General features: G+C 38.8%; 1 protein-coding gene across 1 annotated transcript; it reads right to left on the bottom strand.

Annotated features, from left to right (window-relative positions):
• Positions 1–296: 296 nt before the first annotated feature.
• On the bottom strand, positions 297–9,734 carry CAPZA1 (capping protein (actin filament) muscle Z-line, alpha 1). The gene is made up of 10 exons (XM_010579706.1): positions 9,717–9,734; positions 7,439–7,502; positions 7,128–7,179; positions 6,213–6,276; positions 4,772–4,978; positions 4,281–4,360; positions 3,754–3,832; positions 3,185–3,256; positions 2,484–2,546; positions 297–1,903 (listed from the first exon to the last, which is right to left on the bottom strand). Exons 1-10 carry the CDS (start codon positions 9,732–9,734, stop codon positions 1,763–1,765), a joined length of 840 nt encoding a protein of 279 aa, XP_010578008.1. The 3' UTR covers positions 297–1,762.
• Between the last annotated feature and the right edge of the window lie 2,455 nt (positions 9,735–12,189).

The raw sequence follows: 12,189 nt of genomic DNA on the forward strand, positions 1-12,189 counted from the left end.
GAGTCCTGCTTTGTCCAGTGCACCCGGCGTTGGATGCATCCAGCCGTGCTTCACAAGCTGAGTAGAATTGAGGTAGGTGTTACTGTAAGACACAGATGATGAGTGGAATAACATTGTTTGCCATTTTCTGTGGGGTGAAGTGCTTCATTAGAGCCGCGTGACTGTTTTTAACTTGCAAGTTCCTAGACCTCCAGTTCTCTGGTCTGTGTAGCAGGGTGGGAGCATCACCTGTGGGTTTGCAAGCAATACCACCCCTGCTTTCAGACTGTTAGCAGTAGATCTGCCTTCATCAGGAGCTAACAGAAGTGAGACCACGAAAAGAACAGACACAAATGGCTTTAAAACAAAGACCGGTGTATTTCTACTAGACTATTTGATACAGAGGATGCCTGTAGGATGAATGGTCAGTCTCAACAGCAAATACAAATATATTTTATTTAGACAAAACTTCTCACAAAGGATAGACATGCTTATTTTGTGGTATTACTGTGCAAAACCTGAAGTGTAATGCACAATGCACAGGCAGTCCCATCCCTATCTTCCCAACCCCTTTCTTTGTGTATTTAAAAATAGGAAGACACTAGCCGGTTTAAAAACCAGAACCTGCTAGAAGGCCCAGTGATAACCAAGTGCAAACAAAGCAAAGTGAGTTCACCAAAAGGGTTTCATTTTGCAGTGAATCCACATTCTGAGTTCTGACTGAGAAAGAAAGGCATATGCATGCCTCTTCAACCTCCTCTTAAGAGAAGCTGGTAGGATTGCTATTTTTGATTTTACAGAAAAAAAAAAGTAACATAGAGCAAGCATTTAGAGAGCAATGAAGAGATTAATTCCAAAATCCCTTTTAAGTATGACAAGAAACTGGCCACAATTGAGACAAAATGGAAAGGTTTTTTTCTCTCACTTTGGTGCAAGTTTATTTATTTTGTACACTATCCATCCAGACACCTGTGATACAAATTCTATGAACCTGCCACAAAGCATTAAAGCACAACATACCTATTATTCTGTAGACATTTGCATTTTTAATCACTATCCAGCGTACATGGATCAGCAGTGATTCAACACAGGAACTTTGTAGTTCTGTAAAAATGCAGATGTCCGATAACCGTACATACATGAGGCAGGGGATAGCAAAAATGTTCATTTTTAGGTAACATGGCTCAAATCTTCAGATTAAAAAAAAAAAAGCGTCCCTGGAAGAGCTGGCTGCGTAGGGATTTCTGTAAAGGATCCTGTAAACTCATTTTGTATAGTAAAATCTAAGCCTGCAGGCTTTTTGCTTTGTGGAGGTCAGTAATAAGGATACATAAGGACTTACTGTCTTTTGCATTTATTATATCTTGCAGCATAGCGCCTTGAGCTGTTGGCAGATTTGACAAACTTACTGGAGTACCTGCAGTGCTGTATACGGGTGAAGGGAATGCTCTGCACCCTCAGCTGTATTTATAATAGGGCTTTTCCAGCTAGGAAGTTTTCCAACCAGTACAATCAGTGACTGAAAACAGCTATACTTCTGAACCATGAATGTGGCTTAATTAAAACGATCTATCAGTAAATGCAGTCACAACAGGAAGTTTATGTGGCAGGAAACACAAAACACAAAGACAACACTATTTGTTCCACAGTTCTCTCTGAGGCTAGAAAACCTGTTAACTTCGAAAGCCCTAGAAAAATGCTGCACTGGTTTAGAAACCATCTACTTGGCATAGGACCACATTTGTTTTTTGCACACGAACATTTCATAAATCTTATTTCCGCATTAAGCATTCTGCATTTCTTTGCCAATCTTGTAGCTGAGGATTTTGTTCCAGTCGATCTTGGTGCGGGTGACAGGTAGCTGCCGGCGTAAGGCTTTGAAAGTGGTGTCTGACATAGTCTGGTAGTTTTCACTGATTGCTGTCTGCAATGGCAAGTAGGTTCAGTTATGGCAGCAATAAGATATTCTGAGAAAGCATGACTTGGTGTTAAAGCCACAAAACCCCTTCTACAAGGTGAAGGCACACTATTGACTAAGTTAATAATGCAGTCACCAGTGTGTGTGCAAGTCAAAGGGTTTTCATTAAACTCCCTTGTGAATGTAGCAGTGTCTCCTTAGAGGTGTTTCACTGACTTATCTGTATCGAGTCTCCTTGCACACAGGCTGGGACAATGTAAAAAGCTGTTGCACAAATTTCCTCTTCAGTATTTTTAACTGTCACAGAGGAAAATACTTAAGACTCACCCACTCCCCTTCCATGCTTGTTCCAGGCATCATTTGTAACCCTTTAAAATAACTATACAGCAAACCTGATTATTAATTACAAATAGCTTTACAACTATGTTCTTTAAACAAATACTACTACCCTTTTCTAAGTAATTCTTACAGTCAATACCAGATTCAGCCAGAAACAGATTTAGGGGTCAATTTTCCATGTTTCCATTAACTGTAAATGGAGACTGATATGATTCCATCCTATTTATTTAACCGCCGCTGATCTTACCTGGTACTCGTTTTCTGCATTTTCTATTATCTTAATAAATTCCTTAGCTGTCTGGACATCACTCTGCAAAGGGGAAAAATAAATTTTTGTATGTTTAACGGCAACTTACAAAAGCTACACAATAGATTTCTTCTCAAATGATAGGCTGAGTATAGATGAAGTGGATAACATCAGCACCTTCCGCCTCATGTTTGTAGCTGGGTTCCTTTCACTCACTACGGATGTGTCTCAGTGAGGCTCAAGACAGAGGTATGTACTGGCTAGAGCTTGTGCTCCACACTGAAACAGGACTGCACCCTAGTGAGCAAAAGGGAAGTAGACCTTCATGGTATAGATTAGGGATTTTGTGACTGTTGCTCCCTCTACTGTACTACAGAACTTCTTGTTTTGCCTTAGTACACTGCTCTTATTGTTTGTTTCCCTTGCATATAGAAAGAAAAGCATATTCTGCCCTCTTTTTAACAGAAATTTGTAAGATAAGCCTTCCAAGAGAGACTACTTTCTAACACAGTCTAACTTCAAGCAGTTGAGAATCTGGGTTTCCCATGTGACTCTTAACACTGTAACTACACTGAATAGTCACCCTAAAATTATATTACTTTAAAGTCAAGAGAATGTAGTCATAGAAGTATATGCTTCATGAGATGCTTAAGAACTAAATTAATTACTTTATCATAAAAAAAATCTTTTACCATACTTACTGAAACCTGTACGGAGTCCTGGATATCTTTATGACTAACCAGCTGAACATTGCCATCTTCATAATAATGAACCTGAACAAAGAGATAAAATGCAGGTTATCATTAACACTCATTTTATAATCCCTAGAGCCCCCAAATGCTACCAGAATGGCACAACAGCATTGTTGTGCCAGTCTTCTCTGCTTACGTGGAGACTAAAAGCAGGATGGACTTTCTAAAAGGTTTCATTCTTTGTCAAGACTGTTCAAGATTATGTTAATGCAGTAAACGCCTAGAGTTGAAATAAGAGCAATTATAAAAGAATTCATGGTATAGGTTTTAGCCCTATAAAGTGAAGCAGACTTGGAGGCATATAGGGTAATGCTATGTAATAAACCACAGGCCAGATTGTAGACTATGTCTGAAACACTAGTTTTAAGAATTAATTTCTTGAATTGTACAGCTTAATAGCATCTTGACTTGAAAAGGCCATCTTGGCTGTATTTCAGCATCTCATTCTGAGTCGAATGCATTCATGTAAGAGAAGCACAATGCAGCTTCTCCTGTTATTGCCAGAAAAAGTAACTCACCTGGATCTTGAGCACTGCAGCCACTTGAGCTGTTGGTGGTGTGATGGTAAACTTCCATTCTGATCTCCAACGACCGTTCCTAAAAACAATCCAAGCATGAAAACTTATTTCCAAAAAGCTCTAACAACAAAAAGAACCAAATTAGCAAGAGCAAGTTGTTCCTGCGGTCACCTTATGACCAATATTACAGTGCCTTATGTGGCACTGAATTAAATTTCTGAAGCACAGCTGAACACAATGCAGCTTCAGTACAGACTAGCTCCAGTGTACTTGTGCTTTGAAATACGTAAGGGGGTATCTATCTAACTCTGCTAATGCCTTTCTCTCTGGACAGGTCACTGAGCCACACTGAAGCCTCTAGGGAAGTGCCAAGGGCACTGCATGGAAAACAGACTACAGAATGAGAAACAGAACTTCTTGGGAAGCTCAAGACTACTTGCTCTTCAGACTGTGTCAGAAGACATAGAGGATGGGTTTGTTTGAGGACCAGGAAAAGAAGACAATACACTATGTTGAAATAGTCTTACCAGAAGTTTTTGGGCTGGAACTGGTGGCTCTCAATACAGGCAATAATTGTCTGCTGCCCATCTATAGATTTACCATAAACCTGTATTTAGAAAAAGAGTTAAAAAGGCCCAAGAGCTGAGGAAAGCCATTCTTAATTTCTGTTCTTGGCAGCATTGTGGAGGCTTGCTATTGTGGTATCTCACTGGAAACATATACCACTAATTGTCCAACACCTCCACTTGCATGTACGTACAAATAACGCCTCCTTTTTATTAACTGCAGGTGTTAAGGTGCGTGGCAGTCACATCTATGAAAAATAAGGTCTAATACGTCTTTACCACTGTGTGCATACCAAGATATTTGCACCCTCTTTGGAACCTGTTATTCCAAAGTTAGCAAAAATGCTAGTGAGGATGGAGAATTCGAACAGCACTGCCCAGCACAAAGTCCACTCAAGGTACTGACTGACATGGAGCAATGAACTTTCAGTGAAACAAGATGGATACTCAACAGTACAGAAGCCATTGGGGTAATGATCTTTCACATAAGCTCTCAGTGCACTGTCACAGGCATCTCTCCATTGTTTTAAAGCTGATTCTGTGTCCTCAGGCTGGGGGTCACTTGCTTCTTTCCTTAAATGATCAAACTTAAAAGAAAGTTTGTTTCTTGGGTCTAAAAATCTGCCATTGCCCAGATCACCATGTTCTGTGATTAAGACCTGTAAAAGAAGTTGAAATTAAGATACACTTATACTGCTGTAAATGTGCTGGTTTGCATTTTTTCCTGACTATTTGAATAGATATCAATGTTTCAACAGATTCTTTCATTGACCTATAATATCACATAAAGAAACAAGGATTTTTGGTAATAATTTCAACTAGGAGTAGTTGTAGTGAGGCTGTAGGCAAATTCTCTGCTCTTCACAGTAATACTGCACTTAGTGTTCTGTCCCAGAAATGGCTGTATTACATTAATGTATATATTTAGCTTAAAGTTGGGCGCCCTTACAATACAAACAGGTGGTTTTGCTTTTGAAGTTATTTTTGCTGTTTCCTTCCCCATTTCTAAAGGAAACAAAGAATTTTACTCTGAAATTTACCATTTATTGTCATGGTCCGTGTTGCAATAGCTCTCCTGGTCAAGAAGGGTATATAGATGTGGGTACTTCTAATATACACAAACTGAAGTACACAGCAAAGCAGCACTGTACCTTCCCTCTCCTTTGTCTTAGTCACCATAATTCTCTGGCTTGCCAAACATTGACTTTGGGGGTTGTTTTTTTTTTTTACAGGTTGTACTGTAACTTTCTCTTGTCAAAGCTATTTCTATGGACAGTCCTCTTAAAAATATCTGCCTCCCATGAACATATCTGGGACACCAGAAAAGCTAGGTCAGTACTTGGCTCAGAGAATAGAACAGATGGTCAGGCCAGCTTTCTATCTTCTGCAGGACTTGCTGCTTGTTCTCAAAAAAAAAAAAATTGTTTTGCTGGCATAGACTGGATAGTATTAGATTGGTATAATCAAAGATACAGTATGTTTTTTAGCGTAGCTGGGAATGGATTAAAAATGCAGAAAATGAAAAAAAAAACCCTATTAAAAATCTACTACTGATTGTCATTAGGAACTGTAAGCAGGTGGCAACATAAGGATTTGGAAGTGAACTTTAAATAAACAGTAATCTTTAATCATTCATACTCTAAGTAGAATTCCAGTGACTTCAGCATGGAGCTTTACTTAAGGAATAATGAATTAGAGTTACTAGGTAGTATCAGACAATACTTTAAGAGAACATTTCACCTATGCTTCTTCTATAAGAACAAATGACGTGTGGGGGAAGGAGGAGAGGTGATAAGTTTTGAGTAGAATTAAACTAGTCAACATCTTGATGAAACAACATTTTTATTGGTTTTGCACAGTGTAGTAATACAAACCTCAAGTGTTTTCTCTTACCTGATCATCATACCCTTCTATCTTCACCGGAGTGAACTGATCCATGTTATACTGTGCAAATGCACTGTTAAGAATTAAAAGAACATGAACTTTAGCTGTACATGCACATTTATTTTGACTCAACAGTAAGTATATGGTGTGATTTACGTTACAGAAAATTTCAACTTAATTTGGCAAATAATACACACGAGCACTCTTTAAGGATTTTTTAATACCTTTTATTGACGATAGCTATAAAACCCCAGGTCTAAATAAACCCAGGTTTATTTAGTGATGACCAGGCAAGTACAGAGTTCAAAAGTAGAACAGCAGGCAGCCTGGGGGAATATGAGCAAGGCAAGGCAAAACAGGAACACCCCAGCTACAATTCAGACAGCAGTAAGGTAAACAAATGAGTAGTCTAATATTTATAACAATTTTCTTACGTAAAGACCTGCTGACTGACATGTCACCTAGCTTGAAGTAAAACCTTAGCATCAAAAAGCTTGTACGCATAACCTTTAAGCACCTTCTGATGAAACTGTGCAAGTAAACAAGGTATTTTGAAAGCTTTTTTTTTTTTGAGAGCAGTTCTTTTTCTAATCATCGGCTAAGGATTACTTAGTATTTCAGGCTTCACTTGCTTTACAAATCATGCTTCAACAAGACCAGACATTCCTGCTGCTGCAGAGTTAAACCTTTTGGCAGAGTGCCTTCCTGTCAGTTTTATATGGCCTCTACAGCACAAATTCTAATTTAAGGCTTTTAATAAGAATCACCCATGCCTTTCATTATGTATTTTGTTGGGGGGATAAGGAATTACAGAAGATTGCTCTCAATACAACAAATGGCTTGCATGCATCACACAATGATGGGTGTAAGAAAACATATACATCTCTGATGGTAATTTGACTTGTTTGAAGTATCAATACTTACTGTGCTGCTCCTTCCCTGAGAAGATTATCATTGTTAAGCAATAACCGGACATCTGGAGAAGAGAGAATTCAGGTAGGTTATTGCATTTTTTGATCAAATGTTTCTCTTTATGCATTTCATTTTCAACTCTACAAATGCAAACATTAAAATGGTTAAATCATTTTATTAAGCATATGTAGTCACAGAATAACAGCATGCTTTTCCCTCACCACTTAAACTTAAAAAACAGTATATTGTGACACAGCCTGAGGCTCGTATAATAGATGAAACATGAAGAAAACACCACCGATCATTTTTCTGTATTTACTTACCATTGAATACTTCATTGAATTCTCCAGGGGGTGCATGAGTGATGAATTTTGCAGCTATACGCACCTACAATGAAGCAGAAAAGTAATTAAACTAAAGACAAAAGATAATTTACTGAGTTCATACATACTGCAACCTACGCTGAAGCGATTCACCAACAAAACCAATGCTGATAGTGATAGGAAGTGCTGGATTTAAGGAGAAATCTAAGCATGCATTTTCAAAATAAAAATAGTCTCATAAGACCAGATTCTTTTCAGTGTAACCAAGCAGCATAATTCCAAATGTACTCAGGAAGATGTGCAAACTTCACATGGGCGCCTGTAAAAATGTGAACTGTTCAACTTGCACAGTACTAACCTATTTAAAGAATATGAATGCTGGCTAGCTGCTATTTTTGGTGACATTCCTAAACAACGTTTTTTCCTGATCCTTGCTAGTAATCAGAAACCTAAATGCCAAGGTATATAAAGAATAAGAAACCACTGTGGTAAAAGTGACACTGGAACTAGATGGTAACTTGCAGTACAACCATGTAGGTAACGAGTGTCTGACATATATTGCAGGACACTGTGATTCCCTGTGATGCAATTTGTTTGATCCTGATGACTGGCTGAAGGAGATACCATTGCTTCACAGCAAACAGCGTGTGAAGGATGAGAGGTTGATACCTCTAGAAATGGAGCAGTAAACCAATTACATCAACTGCCATGGGAATGCTTCCAGAGTTAATTGTGCCTCATGGACTTTGAAAAGCCACTTGATGTGCTTGGAGTGCAGAAGGTGGTATGGAGATAGAAAGTAAAAGCTGGGAACTGTCAGAAATGGGGGAGGTGATGGGAAGTGCCAAAATGAACCAGAGACATCAGACGCAGCCTCCAGATGAAGCCATCCAAATTTCAGCAGGTGTGGTTTGTTTTTTTTTTTTTTTTCTTTCTTGATCCTCTAATGCTGCCCACATCACTTCTAACCCTGGGCAGTAGACCCACCACCTGTGTCATTCTGTGGCATGTTACTCCTCTCATCTTGAAGTAGTATTTCATTGGAAACTACTGTTGTCCTGCCATGAACTGTCAGAGTGGTGGAAGAATTCAGGCATGTGGAACTGAGAATGATACAATAAATAACTGAAAGGGCCAACTGTAAGGAAAATACCTCAATGTCTGCAAACTTTGAAGCTGGAATACAAAACCCCATTCTCTTCTAAAAAGTAATAAAGCTGCATTGTGTTCTGAAATCCAATATACATGTCCTGCATTGTTAGAATTTAGGTGGTCTAGGTACTGATTCTGTTGAAACTATGAAGTTTATGGTTTTCATAATAAAATATTTTATGTTTTTTACAGGACCAAAGGGAACAGAATTATCTTGGAAGACTTGAAACAGGAAATGTCACAAAATTAAACCTCTCCCTTAGAATAATAAAAATGTCACATTTCTTCCAATAAGTACAGCTAACAAAGCTGTGCAATAAGCCTTTCTTGCTCAACTAGACGTTTATTGAAGATGACTGCAGAACAGTGCTCATTACAACTCTGATTACTTTTTCTGCTTCTCACTTTGAGCAGTAAAACACAGGAGTGTGTATATAGCCAACTGCTTCAGCTGAATTATTTCCAGAGCTGGAAATAACTTGCTTCTCTCAACAGTCTTCCCCGTTTTAATTAGAAATTGTTGTTTGTATTGTTTGTCACATAATGATTTAAAGCAAGTCATGAAAGGAAATAAACACCTTTCCAAACAAAGAGTATATTGCCTTATTCCAACAGTAGTAACAACTCTGCCTTAACTAGATTGAGCTTCAGATAAAAATAGTCTTCCAAATTAGCATCTATTTCAAAAAATATATATACATTCTTTATGCCTGAACCAACTGTGCAATACAAATGAAAAACTAAAAAGTCAGTAACTTGTGTAATTGATACAGTACAGAATGTCAAAAACCATTTTCTCCTAATTTTCTGCTTTTAGATAAGGTTAGTAAGTATACAGCAATCCTAAAAATGCAGCTCTTACTGTTTGAAAATTTTCACTACTTAAAGAACTGTAATTAGGACACATTGCTGCCATAATCTTGTTAGATTTCACTATCAGAAGTCTGGATGGTGATGAAGATAACCTAGCAGTAATTAAGAGGGACACTGCTTTATATCCTCTGTGGACTTTGCCGAGAGCCAGCCCTAAATGGCTGAAAGCCTTCTGAAATGACACCGTGTGCTTTTCTGAGAAAGCGCAAGTGTAAGCACTAGTACAGGCATATCGCTGTGCTAAAGCACTTACAAATATGTACCACTTCATGCCATTGTGCCTCTCAGTGGGAGGATTGCACTAGGATACATCCTGCAAATTAACTCCCCAGATGAACAGATGCCCTTTTATAAGGTGCTTCAACATATAAAAATAAAGAAAAATAAAGCCCCTAAAAAGCCATAAAATATAGTATCTTATAAATTTATGCAAAAATGTTGTGGCTGCAGAATTGTACTGTACATGGAACCCTCATAAAAGGGACTACTGTTTTAATAGATTGACTTTTAGATTGATGGGTTCTCATAAACAGATACTTGTGAAAAAAACAAGTATTACAGGAGGGATTTTTACAGTCTTCCACAAATTCTTCCACTTGGAAGGATGAACAAAATTAAATCAACACAGAAAGGACTCCACATTTCAATCAAGCACTATCACAAAACCAGCCATAAACAAAACAAACACTGCAAGTCAACAGTGTTCATTTTTATAAAGTATCCCTAGCCCTGCCTCTCTTCTGGAGCAATAAAATACAAAGCATCTAAGTCAAACTGTTGAAATCAGGAGCGGAGTGCAGGAAACAGTCTGCAGAGTAATTCTAAACGTCAAGCATTTGAATTGCTGTTGGGTTTTAGAGTTGTTTTGTTTCAAAGTAGTGTCAGCACGGTGGCAGAATGTTCATTTGCAGAAGCATGAAAGTAAGACTTTCTGCAAACTGACCTACTTCCTGGCCATCGTTGCCATTTCAGGTAGCTTTGCAGCATGCTAGCAAAATGAACTTCCTGCTTCTAAAATGGGGAAAGTGTCTGAGAGGGAAGCTGCTCAACCATTAGTTTAAGCTGGCAAAATGGCAGCAGAATGAACTTAAGTAGACAATAGGGTACATTGCAGCAGACCTTAAACTAAAATGAATCCCTTAGCTTACTTAAAATATGTCTATAGAGGATAAAGAAGCAAGGCTTGGAGGGGGGATGAAATGAATTAATTTTGTTGCTGTATTGATTCTTTTTGTTTCTTTGCTTTGTTTTAAAGCACTGGTAAACTCAGACTGAAAAAAGGCAACATATATAAAAGTTCTAGACCTATCTGAACAGCTACGAAATGGATACTATAGTAAATCTCTGATGCATGTTTCTTTTTCAGATCCTCCCTTAAGATTATCCTTTTCTAACCGTGCTAGGCACGCAGCTACTTTAAATTGAATACAGGTTGCTGGAGCCCAGACATGAAGTAGAATGTAGGCTCTGATTTCAACTGAAATCCTATCTACTCTGCCAAATAAAGTACTTTGGCACATGTAGTTCTGAAAAGCCTCTTCTCGAAGGACAAGTCTTCCCCCCAAGTGCTTTGAAAGAACTGCAGATTTCAGGTAAGTGCAGCAGGAGAAGGAAAAAAACCCACCTAGTGACCCCAGATTCTTGCAACACTGACTCATTCCCAGACTAAACAGCTAGCCTAGATGTAAGCCTACAAACAGGGACCCCAGTTCTACTTCCAGCTCTTGAAGGACTTGCTAGATTACCAAGGGCAATTTACTTCACCTCCTTTGCTCTCAGACTTGTACCACCATAACTGCCAGCATGACCAAGCTTCAGTTTTGTTTTAATTTTCACATCAAATGCAATGAAAACTTCAATTTTAGCAGTTCAAACGAAATTTGGCCAAATGACATCAGATAAATATTTTATACACCATTAGACAGATTTCAGTTATGCACTAAAGACCATACGAATTCTGTTCTGGAATATGTATTTCAAACAATGCTCATGTCATCTAAAATATTAACTAAACGGTGAATTGCATCTTGAAAGCTCTATCTGCTTGTTTCCCAGTCAATGTCACTGTAACGAAGGCGAAACTGGCAGTTTAAGGGAAAACTGAAAGCAGGCTCCAGACTCGTAGGTCCTTGAAGATCTATGAGCCTTAAAGCCCCCTCCAGGACATTAAGAAACAAAGCAAAAACCCACATATAACGTTTTTATGATGTAAGGAAGAGTAACGGTGGATTTTTTTACCTACCATTTGTAGGTAACTAGTGCTACCTGGCAGAAAAGGCAACCTCTTCATTTGTTAAATGAAACTCAGCGCTGCCTGTAAGACTGTAATTTTCCCACATTCCTATGCAAGAGGAACAATCTGTTCATTTCTCCCTTTCCCAAAATAAATATCGCTGTTTGCTTCTGCTTAGTCCCTTCCATCCAGTGTAATCTGTAGGCTCTACATCAAAGTTACTGACAGGAGCTGGGGCAAGCAGAGAACGTGAAGACAGGCTCTAGCAGCGTTTTGGAACTGAGCAGCTTGCACAGCACCTTTTAAAGACACCGATAACTTTGTCGACCTGGGAAAAGAAAGCCGAAGAGCAGAAAACGTATTTTCACGCACAAAGACGCGCCGAGGCACCTCAGCTGCACCCAGGCAATAAGGAAATCGAAATGCAAAGGGTGGCGCTGAGAAGTCACCGCTGATCCGCGGCCGGCCGGCCTCTCACCCGGGCAGCGGCCGC

Source organism: Haliaeetus leucocephalus, unplaced genomic scaffold (assembly GCF_000737465.1).
Source record: "Haliaeetus leucocephalus isolate CR32 unplaced genomic scaffold, Haliaeetus_leucocephalus-4.0 Scaffold68, whole genome shotgun sequence".
Lineage (NCBI taxonomy): Eukaryota > Metazoa > Chordata > Aves > Accipitriformes > Accipitridae > Haliaeetus > Haliaeetus leucocephalus.